Source organism: Polyodon spathula, chromosome 13, assembly GCF_017654505.1.
Source record: "Polyodon spathula isolate WHYD16114869_AA chromosome 13, ASM1765450v1, whole genome shotgun sequence".
Classification (NCBI taxonomy): domain Eukaryota; kingdom Metazoa; phylum Chordata; class Actinopteri; order Acipenseriformes; family Polyodontidae; genus Polyodon; species Polyodon spathula.
In genome coordinates this window covers 20117126-20137687 of record NC_054546.1, presented here as the reverse complement: position 1 = coordinate 20137687, position 20562 = coordinate 20117126, and the positions used below count along the sequence as shown (strand labels likewise).

At 37.5% G+C, this 20562-nt stretch overlaps 1 protein-coding gene across 1 annotated transcript; it reads left to right on the top strand.

Annotated features, from left to right (window-relative positions):
• The first annotated feature begins 2260 nt into the window (after nucleotides 1-2260).
• Nucleotides 2261-16625, top strand: prdx3 (peroxiredoxin 3). Its single transcript, XM_041269539.1, has 7 exons — nucleotides 2261-2327; nucleotides 4966-5086; nucleotides 8250-8391; nucleotides 13802-13937; nucleotides 14344-14447; nucleotides 15033-15198; nucleotides 16291-16625. Exons 1-7 carry the CDS (start codon nucleotides 2292-2294, stop codon nucleotides 16342-16344), a joined length of 759 nt encoding a protein of 252 aa, XP_041125473.1. The 5' UTR covers nucleotides 2261-2291; the 3' UTR covers nucleotides 16345-16625.
• The last annotated feature ends 3937 nt before the right edge of the window (nucleotides 16626-20562 follow it).

The following is a 20562-nucleotide window of genomic DNA, read 5'->3' as shown; positions in this document are numbered from 1 at the left end:
GTCTTTCGGTGGAAGCTAAGTGGGGTTTCAACAGGCGGATTTATACCTTAGATTTGCCTTAGAGCTCAGTTCTCTATTAAGAGTCACACAGCTGGGGCTCATCCACCACTCTAGCCTGTTTTTCAGTGCTGTCCCATGTCACTTTTGTGCCATCTATCGGTAAACAGGAGTTACTGCACCTTAGGTATTTTTATTTTTTTTCTGCAGTTGAAATGCATGTTGAACAAGTGCTAACCAATAATTTCAAATCCAATCTTAATTAAACACAGGTCATACTTACTGTACACTTTTACAGATAGTGACCACTTGAGTAGAATACTAGGAAATGTAGTTTCTTGACCTGGCCAGACTACTGACACTACTTAGTGGCAGGTGAGTGAATTTGTTTATTCTCGTATGTGGGTCATTCTACAGAAAGGGGACAAATTGGGGTTAAATAAGAAAAAATCTTATCTGCATATAACATAACTCAGCCGAGCTGAAATTTTAATGTATAAAAATATTCTTGTTCAAAAATGTTTTCGCACATAACACAAAAATCTAATTAGGCATTACAACATTACACACTAGTGAAAATATTTATTTCATTTTTGAAAAGATAATCTTTGACTTTCATATTTATTGATTAATAAAATTTAAGTTAATCTTAGTTTTGGCACTTTTATCTTGATTTGTACTGCTATTTTTAATTAAAAAATATGTTAGCAATGATTAAAAATATACCAAACTATTTTTATTTTTTTTAAATATGAGCCCCTTAACACTTTGCTAATATAACTTTCACTCCTGCCAATGCTGCTGCAGTCTTATTCACTAAAATAACTATTATTAAGCTAATGACAGTACAGTTACATTATTTACCGCTTAATTACGTAATGACACTTAAAAATTTAAACAGTGATTTAAAATAAATATGTAAAGAAATAAAACATATGTAATGCCATTACACAGATTCCAAAATAGGTTATATTGGAAATCGTAAAACTTTAAAACACATTGGGGCTGATGTAAGGATAGATAGTAAAGATAGTAAGGATTGTGGCTCAAAATCCACATTGCCAAGTGGCCAGGCAATTATTTTCCACTGTGGCCTATGTAAACTTAAGAGCAATGCAAATTACTCAACACACACTCTTAATAGAGAACTGAGCTCTAAGGCAAATCTAAGGTATAAATGGCATTAATACCCCTCCCCAGTCAAGAAAATATTTGTGAAACACTGAATAATTAATTTATATTTAACAATAATTTAGTATAAAGCATTTCTAAAAAGTGTCATTACCCTAGCAGGCCTATACATTCTGACCTTACCTAACTTTGAACATGTAAATCATGAAATAATTCTAATCTATAATCATTTCCTAATACATTTAATCATAGCAGAATAGCATGTAAGGTAATGACGCATAATAAGCCCAATCAATGATTTTCAGACACTTGAAGTGATTTTTTTAAAATAAATGTTTGAAACTGATCTACTCACCATGTGGCCACGTTAGAAATGATACAATCTCCTTCATGATCATATGATCAAAGGGATTGCCTAAGGCATATTTTTACTTGGAGGCAATACCCCGTCTGTTACAGTAATGACATTGAAAATTGGGGACAGGAGAAGTACGGAAAAACAGTGGCTAAAAAAGATATCAGAATGGATAGCTGATTAAAACTAATTCAAACTAATGTTAGACTATAAGTAATCAACTTGGTATAATTGAACATCTAGGTGTTCAGGAGATATAATCAATGCAATACTGATCTGAAGTAATTATGTGTGGAATGTTAACTTCTTAACTTGGTATTAAAAACATTGACAACAACACCAACCAAATATGACATCTAATTTCCAGAAATGTAATCTGATTCATAGTAAGTAGAAGTGTTTTTCAAGCAACTATTTTATGAAATACATTTTTTTTTTTTTTAAGTGTAGAAAGCAGAATAATGTTTCGACTCACTAATACCATTATCACTTCTGAATAAAGTAGTTTGAACAATAGAGAATTTGAGAATGCTCGCGTCAGTAAAATTCTGCTTTAAATACCATAAACAAAGGAGTGTCAACAAATCCACATAGAAATTACGATTTTCAGAGCGCATTATTATTATTATTATTATTATTATTATTATAATAATATAATAATATAATAATAATAATAATAATAATAATAATAATAATAATAATAATAATAAAAACTGTGTACTTTGCCCTTAAGAGGAGGTAACGTTTAGAGATCGATTTCATTGGTTGAGTGACAGGCGAGGTTAGTTTTTTGCATCAGAAATCCAAAATGGCAGCTGCATTAGGAACGGTACTAAGGTCTTCTGTAAGTATTTTATCTAAAACCTGCACAGGCATTACATGTAAAACATTTCGCAATTAATACGTTCAGCGGTGAACTGTACTGGTAGCTAGTTTTGTGAAAGACAAATGAAAGCTTTGTTAGTTTAACCTTCAAGAAACATTGCAGGTTTGTGAGCTAGTTTTGGCTCCGGTTCATGGGCATGTGAGCTGTATTTAGTTGCATGTGTGTTACGTGCAGTGTACGTAAGACCGAGTCTAAATGCAGGAACACTGGTTATTCATGAAGTTTGCTAGTATTGTTTACGTTGAATTATTTACAAAACGTAACGAGGTACCAATTATTTAACCTGTGTGTTGAATTAATTAATCTGTTTTTGACAGTTCTTAATTTAATATAACCATTGCAGTTTGTTCTTGTTTAAAGCTGCAGAATGCACCATTAAGGAATCAATTTAAATATAATTGTGTTGTATTGTTTTCTGATACATTATTTTGAAGTTTAGCTCTCTCTGCACAATTATGAGAAATACTTTTAGCGTTGTCCGGTTTGTTCACATTCCCTAAACTTGAATTGGATCTGGAGGGACTCAAGCCCAGCTTTGAAACGTGCATGTCACAAAGTCTGAGCCATACACACTTGTACTAAAAGCAGCAGTAGAAAGGCTGCAATTGAATTATACCGTCAAGCTCAGGAAGGGAAACAAACACAAAAGGAAGTATGCATGCATGTTGTTTCAGGTAATACTTATTTAAGAACATGTAAACATTTGCCTTGTCATTAACACCATATGCCCAAATGTTGTTTTACATTGTGTATTGGTGTTGATTTGAATTATATTTCACTAGGGCAGGTATACTATGTCCAGGTTAGGTGTTTGTGTTTGATGATACACTGGTGCCAGGGCTGCTGTCTTTTCTACAAAAATATGTAGTTTGACTTGAGAGGTGGAAACATGCCACATACTGTTTTGTGACTGGAAAGGAGAGCCTGTGGGTCATTCCACGCCAACTTAACCAGTACCATTGCCCATCCGTCTCAGGTTTTCCTCGGAAAATTCACTTGGGGTTTTCAGACACGCTGAATTCAGAAATGACAGCCGTTATTTTTTAGAAAATGTCCCCTTCGACCTGTGACCTTGCAAAGGTTAACCTGAAGTGAGAAAGGGACCTTGACCAGAAAAATCACCCTGGGTGCAATTTAGATGCTACCATCATTTGTAGCACTTTGTTCTACTCTTATTGAACAGGGCTTTTCAGAAAAAAAATAGTAGGAGCACCCTACACACTTCTGGAAAATTGTTGCGTTTTATTTGAACTTCAGACTAACCCTTTACCCTGTAGGGGATGATGGCCCTAAAATGTAAGTATTGCTGTAAGAACCTTAGGAACCAGTCTTCCAAATTCTGTGAAAAACTTTTGGTTTCAAGTCCAATCACTCACTGGTCATTAAACCTCCTTGAAATTTGAATTTTTGCCAAGTTTAGGCCGTAATAACTTGCATGGGGTGGGGGGGACTCCAAAAAATCACCCAAAGATATGTTTGGATAGATGTTGATGAGCTCTACAAGCATCAAGCAAAATATTATGGTATAAGGGGATTTAGGATTTTTGGCATGTTTTTGAAGTTGCATTTGTCATGCATTCGAGCATTGTTTATGTCCACTTTAGTGAGGTTAAAGCACCACATAGTTCTATCCAAACTGGCTGTTTCTTCAATTGTGCATTCTTTGAGGACTGATCTAGAGGAAAAAGTGACAATGTGGGTTTCCAGTGGCACTAGCTTGGAGCTGAGGGGTTATGAACTTGCATATGGGACTTGGGACGACTTTGTTATGATGACACATTTCAATCTACCAAAACACACACACACACACAGAGTAATCAATCTCGTATCCGCCCGTCACATATCCGCGCTAACCGTTTATCCATGATCAATCTCTTCAGCAACGTTAGTTTATTGTTGAACAGAGAAGATTAGTTCAGAGATTGTAGATCCTACCAAAGTTTTCATACACTGTGTTGTATGTGCTCCGTGCTCTGCCATTGCTGGTAGTGTCACGTGAGCTGTTTAGTGTGTTGATATGTAAATAGATCCTGTTCGCCTGCGGGGCATATAAACTTCAACCTCCGTCTTGATGTCCTGCATGTCACTTAGCAGTGAGTGCATGCACCCACATGGCAGACAGCTATTCTGTCACAAGCATTAATACCCTGTATCTTTCTAAACAGGGTATTGGGAGGCGCATCCTAATAAAAGTGCAATAATTGTGTGAATATAGTAATTGTTACAGCTGTGTATAATGGTATTTAAAACAGGATTCATTTATCTGCCTTTTTTCACATATCCTACCTTACTCTGGTCCCACCACAGTTGGATACGCAACGGATTACTCTCTCAGTGTGTGTGTGTGTCTCTCTCTCTCTCTCTCTCTCTCTCTCTCTCTCTCTCTCTCTCTCTCTCTCTCTCTCTCTCTCTCTCTCTCTCTCTCTCTCTCTATATATATATATATATATATATATATATATATATATATATATATATATATATATAGTGTGTGTTTCTAAGAGTGGTTAAAATGACCTTGTTGATTATTGGAAAGTGGCAATGCTAAGCTAACTCTCTTGAATTCATTGTGCTTCTCTTGTCTCTTGTGACCCAGGTTTCCAGGGCCTCTTACACTGGGCTCAGAGCTGCCCTTGCCCCTGTCAGAGCTGCAACATGTAACTCAGCAAGCAGAGCACTCCCCAGCGTGGCAAGCCACAAGCTGAGCTTCAGCACCAGTGAGTATTTCCACAGCAATAGTGTTACCTTGGCCTCTGTTCTCTGACCTTTCACTCATTTGGTTTTTAAAGAACACTTCACTAAAGCTTTGCAATACAAGTTCAGGTTTTCAAATGAGCCAGATAAAGCTAGAAATAAAAGCATGCCCTTTAACACATAAAAGCAGCTGTGCTTGATTGCAGCGTTGTGTTTATTCTTTTTATAATATGAATGGATCTGTACCCTGCAGCATTGCAGGTACAGTGCAACAAGGTCTGAGATGTGTCTGTGACAGAGGAAATCGAAACAAGTTTACAAACATTGATATACATGTTCAGCAACTGCAGTCAACTGAACTGTGCCATTTGCACCTACTAATTCACAAAGTTAGCTTGAACTAAGGGGAAAATAAATCGCACCCTTTTTTTTAAAAAAGTAAAACTAACATGCAGAAATGTGTATTTAAACTCCACGTTGCTAAAAAGGTGCTACTGTTTTTTCATTTTTGTGATGTTAGGCAAAAGAATGGTTGGACTGGAGTATTTATGTGATATGTTGTGTGTAATCTTTGACACTGTATTTTGTTTTTTTTTACACTAATGTTAATTGTTTTAGAAGTGATGCTAAATAAAGCGACACTAAATGAATATTGAGGATCAGGTTTTTCAGTTGAAGTTTTTGTCAACAATTGTCTTTTTGTCCCAGTTCATGTTTTTCTTCTGTGATCCGTTTCAGCTGACTTGATTAAATCCAACAAGAAAGTTGAAATAAAGATTTCTCCCTCAGGCTACTGTGAAGGGATTTAGTGCTGTGGTAAAACTTCAAGTGAAGTAGATGGCTAATGCCTTAACACAGCAACAAGAAAATATTTCGAAATATTTTGCACATTTGACTTTTATTCATAATGTTTGCTGCTCTTTTTCCCTTTTCCTGACTCTTTAAAATGCAATATTGTAAAAGAGCACTTTTCACTCACTGCTGTCCTGTTCTTTGTTTGCTTGGTGTGCTTTCAAGCTTGCGGAAGGGGAAACATTCATGCTTGAGTGAATACAAATAAATAGACCTAATATGATTCTTGTTAATGAGGTTCTCTGTTTATTGTCATCATATTGAAATGTCCCATACGAAATTAATGGGAGTCAGTGAAGACAAGCTCCTGATTATATCACTGTGGTTAATATCAATCACAACTGAATTTAATATCACCTGGGGAATAAATAGTGCAAAAAAATTTACATTCAAGTACGTTCTGACATGCTGCAATACGTTACTTTCTCTGCCACATGGCTTCTAATTTCTGAGCATTTCCATGATGATACAGTGTCTGTCACATTTCCATTTTCTTCATGTTAACAAACCATTCAATGTGATTTGACACGCCCCTTAGGTTATGCTACAGGAGATGCTTGGTTTTCATTCGCATTGCTGGGTTTTAAAATCTACATGTACAGTATAGTTGATTGTAATGATTGATGACAAATTGTATTAATTTAACTGTGGTGTAATCAATGCAATACATTACTGTGGCTGGTGAAGGGGAACAGGTGTAGCGGTGATGCTTTGCAGGAGTGACAGGCAGACAACGGTAATCCAGTGAACAAGTGTTTTTATTTCTAATCCAGTTCTGGTGACCGTAAAATAATAAATCCCCGGCAATACACAACAATGTGTAAAGCGCGGGGATAACAAAAACAGGGCACAGTCCCAAACAAAAACAAACAGATGGTCACCAGTCCTGGGTGAGTGCAGTCGTGCGGGTGGTCAGTGCAAACACAGGTAGTGTGGTGTGCAGTGGTGCTCCTGATTGTGCTGACCCTTGGCAACCGCTCCGGTTGTGTGCTTTAACTGTCTAAAAGTGAAAACAGACAATTAACAAGACAGACACAGTAACACACAACACGTATTCTTTTTTTACACACTGAGAGCTCCCCTGTCAATCCTTCTCTCTCCAACCGTTTAACCCAAACGAAGGAAAAGATCAGAGTTACCCTGGTCCCTATATGTAATCCCGCATGACATCTAGGTAAACGGTTGCAGCTGCCTTATTACTTGCAGCTGCTCCTCGTTTACCTTTCAGGTCAATACGGTCTTACAACAGAGTCTCTCTTTCCAGGCTGACCGACTTCCCGGTTCCAGAAACGAATTGTCAGGCCAGCCCTTCCAGATACTTCTCCTCCCGTTCTTTAGCGCCCTTACACGTCGGGAGGGAGATTTATCACCAGAACTCATTACACTATGTAACACAATTTTTGTTCCTGGATAGTAAGTGTTATTTCCTAATTGCTTATAATTGATTATACTGTAAATTTACAGTATAATCGTAAATCTCGAAAAACTACTCACTTCTAAATCTTTTGTAGTAATTTTTGTATTACTTTAGTATAAATACATGTTAATTTGGATTCACGTGTTGTTTTTTTCTGACTATGTGAACGAAAAGACACACATTTGCCCGTTTTCCCATTGGAAATAGTGATATTATGAAATATCACTGTCCTGGTCAAAAAAGCAAAGTCTGTGGGGAATAATAGCCATTTTCTGTACTTTTGAGGCATAAGCAATTAGGAAATAACACTTACTACCCAGGAACAAAAAAAAAAAAAAAATTCAGTGTTATCTTTCTGCCACAATTACCTAGTACACACACATGTTGTGAACACTTCTGTGTTTTTAAGGTTATTTTGCCAGGGTATTGGTGAACTCCTGATTTAAAGTCAGCTCTGATATTTGTCCACATTTATGCAATTACACTAACTGTAGTTGAACCTTGGCATACCTGCATAATTGTAATTATAGCATATAATTGATTGATTACAGTTCAGTTACGCATGTGTCTGTCATTCGATCATTATTCTTGTATTTTAAGTTTATATAGAATGTTTTTGTACCTATGATTATTGCTTTGTTATTTTAGAATACAAATGTTTATGTGTAGTTGTTTTTATTACGTTTTATTGAAATTGTAAGTACTGCAGCATAATTGTAATTGAACAAAATATACTTTTATTTGGTATTGAATTTTATTTTGCTGTAATTGTAATTAGAATTGACCCCAGGTCTGATTGAGGGTTTGACTGCATATAACTTGGGGAAATGTTCCAGTCCTGAGACAACAATGAGTGCACTCTCTGGAGTTGAGTGCACTCTCTGTGGTGTTGAGTGTTCTCTCCTTGTCCCTCTCAGGCTGTGCACGGTTCGCTCCTGCAGTTACCCAGCATGCCCCGTACTTCAAAGGCACGGCAGTCACCAACGGAGAGTTCAAGGAAATCAGTCTGGAAGATTACAAGGGCAAATATCTGGTGCTGTTCTTCTACCCTCTGGATTTGTAAGTAGTTGAACCACTGTTTTATTATACGAGCAGAGATTCTTAGCCATTTTTGCAACTGTGTAATCTCTGAAACCAGTGTTAAAAATACTTATTTACGTACGTAGATATTTTGTTTGTTTGTTTTAATAAACTAGATATTGTCTGGCTCCCAAGAAAGATAACTTTTAGGCACACACCAAAACGAGGAAAGAGCAAAAACTGTTCAACATGCAAATTAAATACCGAAATTGTATGAGATTGCTGTTCATACACGATTTCTTGTACAGCAGTAACTAATTACTCACTGAAAACTGGTAAATGGTTATCATTAACAAAGTAGTCAAATATGCTTGCATAATAAAAAACTTTGTACAGTAAAGTTTACTGTTTAAGGAATTTTTTTCATATTTAAAGTTTTTTTTGTATACACACAAATACTGTTCACATGTTGTCTTGCACACAAACATGTCGCAATTACTGTAATTTATATGCAAAACCAAGTCATAGCTGTCCAGTCGTGTGGATCTCATGATGGGTTTTCTGTTTGACTGCAACAGTTGTACATAGATTAGGGAGTGGTTAACATGTAGAAAACAGAAAGTACTGCTATTCCTAATCTACATTAATGATTTAGATTCTGGTATAGTAAGCGAACTTGTTAAATTTGCAGATGACACAAAAATAGGAGGAGTGGCAAACACTGTTGTAGCAGCAAAGGTCATTCAAAATGATCTGGACAAGATTCAGAACTGGGCAGACACATGGCAAATGACATTTAATAGAGAAAAGTGTAAGGTACAAATATGCATTATAAATACCATATGGGAGATACTGAAATTGGAGAAGGAATCTATGAAAAAGACCTAGGAGTTTTTGTGACTCAGAAATGTCTTCATCTAGACAATGTGGGGAAGCTATAGAAAAGGCCAACAAGATGCTCAGATATATTGTGAAAAGTGTTTAATTTAAATCAAGGGAAGTAATGTTAGAACGGTACAATGCATTAGTAAGACCTCATCTTGAATATTGTGTTCACTTCTGGTCAGCTCACTACAAAAAAAGGATATTGCTGCTCTTGAAAGAGTGCAAAGAAGAGTGACCAGAATTATTCCTGGGTTAAAAGGCATGTCATATGCTTACAGGGTAAAATAATTGAATCTATTCAGTCTTGAACAAAGAAGACTACGCGGCGACCTAATTCAGGCATTCAAAGTTCCAAAAGGTACTGACAAAGTCGACCCAAGGGACATTTTCGACCTGAAAAAAGAAACAAGGACCAGGGGTCACAAATGGAGATTAGACAAAGGGGCATTCAAAACAAAAAATAGGAGGCACTTTTTTACACAGAATTGTGAGGATCTGGAATCAACTCCCTAGTGATGCTGCTGAAGCTGACACCCTGGGATCCCTCAAGAAGCTGCTTGATGAGATTCTGGGATCAATCAGCTACTAACAACCAAACGAGCAAGATAGGCTAAATGGCCTCCTCTCGTTTGTAAACATGGTAAAGTTTAAACGTTGGCTTATTATTAAAATTTAAGCATTTAGGAAATTAGACAGAATCGTAACAGCCCTCCAGTGACCCGTTTTATAATGTAAATGTAAGAGCTGGTCTGTCTGCTGCATTGACACTGCCTCCACTCCCCTCTGATAACACAGAACACCCATCAGAGCTCATATTTGAACATGTGTGGTTTGCACTGCTAATGCTGTGGTAATCTAGAAAGATTCCCTGCATGCTGCACAGCCCAACCCTGACATGGGTCTAGCACAGGGCTAGGCAACCTTGGCACATCCAATCCATTCCATTGCAGGTTTTTTTCCAACCATATCAATTAAATAATGAAGGATCTGGTTGGAACAGTCCTGCAATGTAATGGATAGGAAGTGCCAAGGTTGCCTAACCCTGTGCCAGGAGCTCTTTGGAAACAGCCTGCTGCATCAATGATACCTTATCAGACTGAGGACACTGCCTTTTGTGGCTGTGCTGTTTTTTTATCAAACTCCCACATTTGCTGCTGTGACTGGGTTGTGTAACTGACAAACTTCTTTGTATGGAACAGTGTGCTTCAGCATTGTCTCATCAAAATATCCTGAAAACCCTTTTAAAATATATTTCTCACAGTACACAGAAGCAGCCAGGGAGTGCTGTTTGCAGTCACAAGACTGCCACAGTGCAATAATGGAAAAATGGGACAACGTTGCAGTCCTGTTTTACATCTGTTGGCTTTTAGTTTAAAACTGCATGGAAGGGACCTTAGCAAGGTGGCGCTATTCTGTCTTTAATCAATTGGTAACTCGACACCCCACAGGGATGCCATTTAAGTGTTGACTCATCCGAGGTGTCGAGTTAACCACGGGTGCACATGACCCATGGCATTAACATGCATATAAGTAACAGAACTCACACGTTTACAGTATTGCAGTATTTACAAGTTTATTTTTAGTTAAATGTCATTATGAAAACATTTGAAAGAACTGCAGTGAATGAATCAATTACAGTACTGTGTAAACTCGGTACAGCTCATAGTTCAAGTGACATAAGAATTAATAACTACAGCATTATTTTAACGAACACAACCCAATCACAAATTGTTTATTATACTTTTAGGTATTAGCTTGTACTGTCTAATCTGACAACTTAAATAGCAAAAGTTAACAAATGTACATTTATATAGAATTAACTCAGTGAACAAAAACAATAATGAACAACTTAGTTTCACATAGAAATCAAATTGTAAATTGTATTGCATGCAAAAACACTTATATATATATATATATATATATATATATATATATATATATATATATATATATAATATTGATGTAGCTACACCCCCTTTCAAAATGTTTACCTTTTGTTGCCTTATAGCCTTTAATTAAAATGCGTTAATTTTTTTTTTTTTCCTTTATCTAACCATCCTACCCCATAACTTCCAAGTGAGAAATATTCTAGAAATTTGTAGAAAATGAATTAAAAATAAAAACTGAAATAGCTTGGTTGGATAAGTGTCCACCCCCCCTTCTAATAGCAGTCTTAAATTAGCTCAGGTGTAACCAATCACCTTCAAAATCACACACCAAGTGGCCTCCACCTGTGTTAAATTGTAGTGATTCACATGATTTCTGGATAAATTCAGCAGTTCTTGTACGTTCCCTCTGCTGGGTAGTGCATTTCGAAGCAAAGACTCAACCATGAGCACCAAGGCTCTTTCAAAAGAACTCCAGGACAAAGTTGTTGAAAGGCACAGATCAGGGGATGGGTATAAAAAAATATCAAAGGCCTTGAATATCCCTTGGAGCACGGTCAAGATGATTATTAAGAAGTGGAAGGTGTATGACACAACCAAGACCCTGCCTAGATCAGGCTGTCCCTCCAAACTGGATGACCAAGCAAGAAGGAGAGTGATCAGAGAGGCTACCAAGAGGCCAATGGCAACTTTGCAAGAGCTATAGGCCTTTATGGCCAAGACTGGTCAATGTATGCATGTGACAACAATATCCCAAGCACTCCACAAATCTGGTCTGCATGGTAGGGTGGTCAGAAAGAAGTCATTACTCAAGGAAGCCCACCTTGAATCCTGTTTGAAGTATGCAAAAAAACACTCAGGGAAATTCTGTAGCCATGTGGCAAAAAGTTTTGTGGTCTGACGAAACTGAAGTGGAACTTTTTGGCCTAAATGCAAAGCGTTATGTTTGGCGCAAACCCAAAACCACGCATCACCCAAAGAACACCATCACTACTGTGAAGCATGGTGGTGGCAGCATCACGTTATGGGGATGTTTCTCTTTGGCCGGGACTAGGGCACTTGTCAGGATAGAAGGGAAAATGAATGGAGCAAAGTACAGAGAAGTCCTTGAGGAAAACCTGCTGCCCTCTGCAAGAAAGCTGAAACTGGGACGGAAGTTTCAGCATGACAACAACCCAAAGCACACAGCCAAAGCTACACTTGAGTGGCTAAGGAACAAGAAGTTAAATGTCCTTGAGTGGCCCAGTCAGAGCCCCGACCTAAATCCAATCAAAAATTTGTGGCATGACTTGAAGATTGCTGTCCATCAATGCTCCCCAAGGAACTTGACAGAGCTTGAACAGTTTTGTAAAGAAGAATTGTCAAATATTGCCAAATCTAGGTGTGCAAAGTTGGTAGAGACCTATCCAAACAGACTCACAGCTGTAATTTCTGCCAAAGGTGCTTCTACCAAGTATTAACTCAGGGGGTGGAGACTTAATCAATTATGATCTTTCAGTTTTGTATTTTTAATATAATTTTTTTTTTCTCAATAAAAACTTTTTTCCCCTTAACAGTGTGGAGTATGGTGTGTAGATAAGTGGAAAAAAAATCCTAATTTAAATGCATGAAACTGAGGCACTGACGCAACAAAATGTGAAAAAAGTTCAAGTTCACAAAAGTTCACTCTCTATATGCACTGTCTTTGATTTACAGCTAAATGCTGTCCTCTAGTGTTCATGAGGGTTATATTGTTCTCTTTGCACACGTCAGCTTAGTGAGAGCCTTTCCTTATGAGTCAGCTTATTTAGATGTTTTTTCTGTATTGTCATAGCCAGCTCAGAGTAAGCAAACCCTTTCTTACACGAATAATCCAGCCATCCGTGCGTCAGTGCCGAAATATGACATGGATAATAGCATTACAGAGATATTATAGTAGCAAGGATAATATCAGAACACAAATATATAACATGGATAATATTATCTCCTTGTTGTTGATTCAAAACGTGGATTGTTTACTTGATGCACATTCTGAATAAACCCACACATTCTGGAATTACCTGTCTCCTTTTGTCTAATCATGTGACTGTGATTTCTATCTTTGGACATCTGTTCAACTTCACCAAACAAAGTAGTCTAGCCTAAAGAGGTTCCTGCCCTCGTGTGTGTGTGTGTGTGTGTGTATATATATATATATATATATATATATATATATATATATATATATATAAAATAAATATATTAATAAAGAATGTGATAAAAGAATTTTTAGTTTGTACATATATATATTCCTAAACTAATTAGTTTAGTTTGCTAGCTGACTGAATAGTAGGAACTGACCACTTCAGAATCTTTCTGCTTGTCAAACCCAATGTCAGTATGTTGCATTTTCACTGTTCTTGCTTCTACCTTGCAGTCTTTTCAAACCAGTTGAACGTTTTTAATGCATACTTCAAAAGAGATGTATTGTGTAGCTCAATGAGGCATATATGGATTAAGAGCCATCCATAGCACAGAACTGATTTAGAGTGTCAGTCTGTGATATAGGAAGTTTCTGTCTATGTGCTGTGTGTAACATGTATCACACCAAACATATTTAACCAATTTTAAAAAATGGCTGAAGGCTCTCAAAACTAATGTGTGGTGTTAGTAAGGCCAGTGGGCGGGCTGTTGCTGATGCAGCGTCTCTCTCCCTCCAGCACGTTTGTCTGCCCAACGGAGATCATTGCCTTCAGTGACAAAGCCAGCGAGTTCCATGATGTCAACTGTGAAGTGGTGGGGGTGTCTGTGGACTCGCACTTCAGCCACCTGGCCTGGATCAACACACCCAGGAAGGTGAGGGGAGAAGAGGGTCTCCAAACAAACACACAGCCAGGCTTTCAAACAGAAAACCAGGCTTCCACACCCCAATGAGATTTGGGACAAATTGTTGGAATTGTAAAAAGTATTTCAAGTTAATGATGTTTTCATTAAAGGTTACCCTTTTGGTCAAATATGCATGAATCTGCGTCATCCTCGCCATGTTGTAATACAGAGAGACTTCAACAGATTTCCCATAACAAGATCCAATCCAAGTGTTAGACTTGGCTCACTCCTTGTGCTAAAGCCTTTAATCCAAATCAAACTGAACTGCATGCAAGAAGGCAGGGATACTGACATGAGTAATGAGGGTCTGCTGGGAGGTCCCACTGGTTAGTGCTGTACCCTTGACTCCAGATGGTGCTCTCTGTGTGTGTTGCAGAGCGGTGGTCTGGGGCACATGAACATCCCCCTCCTCTCAGATCTCAATAAGCAGGTCTCCAGGGACTACGGGGTGCTGCTGGAAGGACCTGGTATCGCTCTGAGGTAACTAACCCTTATAGCATGAAAATGCTGCATCATGTAATGGTTTGAATTTCCATTCATTTATATACACTGTAGGTGTAGATTTCACTTGTTTTTAAGCAAATACATACGTTTTGGCTAGTCCTTTTATCAAGAATGAATAACTCTGAATAGACCATATTTACTTTACTATATTCCCATGATCTATTTGTATCTTATGACCTGAAATATTTGAGAGATTACAGCTCTATTGGTATTTATGTAAGAATTAATGAATTATATGCTGCAATTTATTGAGAATTATTTATTGTGAAATATATGTACTGTATACTAAGTGTTTGTTCCAGTTAACACATTTGTTGTTTTAATAGAAGTATATAATAATAATAATAATAATAATAATAATAATAATAAAAGAAGAAGAAGAAGAAATAATAAGAAAAAAAAATGTGAGGGGCATTGCTAATCCTGGGAGATTTTTGAACAAAACCTAGAATTAAGAATAATGAGCTTATTAGAGAAAATACCAAATAAACCACAATACCCTGTGAGGTTTGGTGCCTTGGTCACCCCTGTCTCTCTCTCTCTCTCTCTCGGTTTCCTCAGAGGGCTGTTCATCATCGACCCAAACGGAGTCGTAAAGCACATCAGTGTCAATGACCTGCCAGTGGGGCGCTGTGTGCAGGAGACGCTGCGGCTCGTTAAGGCCTTCCAGTTTGTCGAGACCCACGGGGAGGTGTGCCCAGCCAACTGGACCCCAGACTCCCCGACTGTGAGCGATTTACACTTAGCCTTGTTATTTTTCCAATGTTTCTTTTTCAGGGGCTCACAAAATACTGTAATAAACCACCTTTTAGAGAAACCTATTTTTATTATTGAGTTGCAGGGACTACTGAATAGCCCCTGAGCAAATGCGACCTGGACAGACATTCATTTGCTTCATTTTTTCTTAGATTGGAACAGGTGTCAGTAAGACGTGGTACTTGTTTAGACTTGCCCTTACAAGGCATGTCATCGGCTCAGCTGGTCAGAAATGATTTAAACTGCAAGGGGCAAAACCGGTTGTATAATCATCAAGTTTCATATTGTGTCAATGAAGAACCAAAGTCAAAAATGCTAAGGTCAGTGATTTATTGCGGTACTTTGAGCCCCTGGAAAGTTCCATTTTATATTGACGAGAGATATATACATATAATACAGCACACTTCCAATTGGTTACGAAGTTGATGTATAACTTTTAACCCTTTACGGTCCAATGTAGGACCAGGTTCGACATTATCAAATAGACATAAAGCACAGGTCTCTAGTTGTTTTTTTTCTCCGGAAAAAGCTGTGAAAACCATTCAATGGCCGAGTGAGACCAACAGGAGCCGAATGAAAGTGAAAAAAAAGGGGGTGTGTGAGCAATAGCCCTAGCAGCTGCACCACACAGAGATAAACAAAGGAGGTAGCTGCTTCCACATCCAGCACTCAAGGAATATTGTGGACATTTGTAGAGCTTTTTGAGATGTTATAGTAATAAGTAAGACTTGGATCGCATTATTGAGGATTTTGGTGATGAAACGAGTGATCGGGAGAGGATTTATCAATATGCACGTCTATAAAGAAGTATGTGAAAAATACAGTGAACACGGGGTGGGGCTTGGTAGGAGATACAGTACTGATATCTCTTAGCATTTCAATGCCTTTTAACCGGTTTTACTCGGAGGATGGGGGGGGGGTATATTTTAAACTGCGCGTGTGAAAATAAATTGGACCTGACAGGCGCTGAATAAATGGACCGCAAAGGGTTAAGAAAACACTGAGACTGTAAAGTGCATTCTTTTATAATTAGCAAATTACTTGTCTTGTTTGTTGATTTCAGATTAAACCATCTCCCGAAGGTTCCAAGGAGTATTTTGAGAAAGTAAATGAGTAGACAAGGGACCTGCCTCCAGTTCTTTTAATCACACTTACAAGAATCGCCACTTCCCCATGAACACCCTGGGAGTCACAGTAGAGGCTATGTCAACGTTCAAAGTGTGGCCCATTATGTTAATTGCATCTAATGCTGGTAGTTCAAACTGACACTGATGGAAATCATAGTATGATGCTGTAGAGGTTAAATATAAATGTATATGACTAAAAATCCAAGCATTTTGTCTGGTTACTTGTATCAAACTTTGTGAATGGCCATATTCAATAAATATGTCAATTGAAGCCTGGTAACTTTGAGGTCTGTCTTTACCATTGTTGAGTATATAATTCCACATACATCTTTTACAGTAGATATTTAGATTTTTTTTTTCTCCTGTAATTGGTACTTTTGAGCCAACTATTTTTCTATGGGGCTGTTTATCCTCTAATGGCACATGAAATTTAGTTCCAATACTTGGTAAAATGGATACCATAGCATACCAAAACATATTGGCCAATCATCTGAAACCCTCCGCTACAAAATGTGGTTTAAAGTGCAACTGGACGTTCCAACACAACAACAAAATCAAGGTTAGTCAAAGTCCCGATCTAAATCCGATTGAGAATGTGGTATGAGTTGAAGAAGGTTGTGCAGAAGAGAAGTCCTTGGAATTTGAATGAACTGGATCATTCTTCAACATTTTTGCATTGAAGAATGGTCAAAAATCACTGATGAATCATGCTAAAAGCTCATTGTCAAATATCCTAATTATTTAAAAGGGGTTGTTATTGCTAAAGGTGCCTCAAGTAGCTATTAATTTCATTTTCCTTGTCTGGGTATGAATAATTTTGAATTAGCATTTTTGGAGTTTTCCAAAAAAATTGCTGAAATAAATAATTGTAGTCATCTATTTCTTGTAACTTTTTTCCCCCTCATCCACAAAAGCAAAACTTTTGCTACAAAAGATTTTTCTTATTTGTTTTTTGAGACATTTCTAGAAATTATTATGTATGGGTATGTAAACTTTTGACTACAACTGTATATACTGATGAACAATGAAAACGCAGCAGACTTTCATCAAGTTTTACATCAATAGCTCACTGGGCACATAATGTTATTTACATTTTAAATAGTGAGCAGATAGGTTTGTTGATTGTTTAACTAGTATTGTTCCTTGGGACAACAAAATACTGAGCTCAAGTCATATGATTTTATAAAAATGCCAGGTGATCAGTGTTTGGTATTTTGAGTTGAGTTAAAATTGCCAAAATTAGTTTAAGAATCTGTATAAATAGCCATTCGCAAATACATGATTTTAATTAACACATTTGAAGGCGGCCTGTCTGTGAAAGAAGTTGCCTGGAGAATGATCAACAATCAGCAGACTAGTCCAGAGAAACCAGGAAACCGGCTGTGTGAGGGACAGGCCATATCCTGGAAGGCAAAGGGTCACCACACCAGCCCACCACGTCATGATGAGCGTTATGCTGACTCCTGTTGTTCAAGCCAACCGGTGGGGCGGTGGAAGTGTGAAGATGTGGGGAGGAATCTCCTTTAACACAAGAATGCCTTTGGTGCAGATCAAGGGCAATTTTACTGATCAGCGATACATTGGTGAAGTCTTTGAGGCAATAGTTTTTCTGTTCCTGCAAGCCGATCTGGAAGTGTCGATTTTCAAGCAGGACAATGCAAGACCACACAATGCTAAGATTACAATTGCACGACTTCCCAAGAAAACAACGTCGAGGTCTTGCTGTGGCCAGCTTTTTTTCCTGACCTGGCCAAATAGAACATCTGTAGGACCAAATTCCCAGTGCTGTCCACAAGAAACATCCCACAGCAGTCTATCCAGTTATGCATCAACACTGCCAGGATTGTGTTAAAGGCACAATAAAAGAGAATTGAATTGAACTTGAATGAAAAACACAAGCCAAGTTAGTAGAAACAATTGGGGCAAACTTGTCCAGCACCAAGCAGGTAGGCACAACTGTAAAAGGACCCCATCTGTTCTAAATGTGTATCTGTTGTATCAAAATTCAAATAAACTCTTTGATTGTGTTTCAGGTGATGAAGGAAAATCTTGAGGCGCATATCCAGGCACCCACTACAGACCCACAACTCTACTGTGAAGGCCTTAGACAGTACCTTCCAGCAACCTGGACTTTCTATCTGTTACACATTGCACCGTGTAATAGCACTTGTGCGTAATGTGAATAGGCAAGAATATAGAGTTTACTTACATTGCGGTCTTCGGATATCATGGAACTGAGACGAGAAGAGTTTATTTAATAAACATGTGAAATGCCTTCTAAAGTGATACAAAACACAAAATGACCTACAAAAAGTAATATAAATCAATATTCGATTTAGCGTATCAACTGTATTGTGTTCATGTGGCTTCAGAATCGGTACACGATTGCATTTATGATTTTCTAGGTCAAGCTTGATTGTGGCCATCATCAGTCATATCTCGAAGACTGTCTGAGGTAATGATTTCCTATTTGCAGATTATTAAACATTGCATGCTAAATGTGTTGGTGACCCTGACCTTGCTACACAGCTGTAGATTTTCAAGTAAAAAACGACCAGTTTCATTACACATTGTTTTAACCTTGTATGAATGATAAAGAGCACAAACTTTTCACATGTCAACAAATCATTCAATTAGAGGCACCATTCCTCTTACAGATTTACAGGTAGCAGATTTTTTACATCAAACCATTCTTTAGGGGACATTCCAGTTTAATGCAATCCAGAGTGATTCTGCAGTGCTGTGAAAAGGTTGACCAATTCAAGCCTGCGTCAAGGTAATTGAGTTTGTAGTCTCAGTCTAGCCCTAGTTGACATTACTATAATCCACATCACAAAACCATGAGAAAATTCAGACAGTTTGCTTGTGAGAAGCCAGAACAACAGGGTCAGGACCGAGGTAAGCTGTTGTGAAAACAACAAAGAAAGCAAAGCGCAAATTACAAGTCTAATTTGAGTGCTTTTTATTTGGCACAGTTACTGGATATACAGACAATAGTCCAACAACATACATATCCTTGGTGTTGGATATATACAGAACAAATTCAAGATGGCACAAACACTGTGTCTTGTTTGGAGTTCATTTAAGCACAGTTTAACAAATTAGCTGCCATTTGAGAATAAACAAATCACAAAACATTGTTAGAGCTGGTATGCAAGTTATAAAAGTTGATTAATAATGCAGAACTGAGTATTATAGATTTTTGTACAGATCCTTAACATTCTCTTATGAATAAATACCCAGATGCAGGGAATGTTTTTAGTTATTTATAAGTTTGTGTTGTGGAGCGCAGGTTCTGCCTGAGTTCAGGAGCTGCTCTTCTGTGCTAGTTCCCTGCCATAGATGCATGTAATGTAGGATAGTTCAGCCAAAGTGTCTTTAAGCACCAGCACCACCTAGTGCACAGCAGTGTATTGGCAGCAAAACAAAAGAAAACATAATCAAAAGTGGAAGATCACTAGATGGTGCTTGATCAGAATTATTTTCAAGAAACTTAGGCTAAGTATATCTATGACAGGCAACTAAAACTTAAGAGCATCTCCTAAACTCAGACAAAAGCATATTAAAGTAATTGTAGCTAATAAAATAATTCCATAAATCTTAGCCATTGCACTTCCATTAGCTACATGTCTCAAATGTGAAGTTTTAAAAGAAACACGTTATAGCACACATGTATTTTTATTTTAAAACTTGCTATCTGGCACTACTTAATGGAATGCCTTATTCACAGCTTGCTGTTTACATTTGTACTCTCTGGGTCATTTCAGCTCAGCAGTGTCTACTGGGTCGAAGCCTGTTACTGGCTGAAAGCATGTCAGTCAACAGGGGAAGCGGTTGATTGGCTATTGACAGGAAAGAAGTCAGTGAAGGGGTGGGGACAATCTGTCTGACATGAAGAGACATGAACTGTAAAGAAAACACTGAGAATGACCTAGTCAAAATGGTAGTAAAACTAAGAGGCTCATAAAAGACTCTAAATACCTGCTTTGTACAGATGTGACCAATAGTTTTGCATCACCTTATAGAATTAACTGATTTTGAATCCTGCTGAATAATTTTACGTTAACATATTGAATTGTATACCGCTTTGTAGTTTTCCATATACTTAACGAAAAACTGACAAATGGTAAAATGTAACATTTCAAATTCTAACATGAAATACTGTACTATGGTTTCTGGTTGACTTTTGCGATATCATTTTGTAGTTT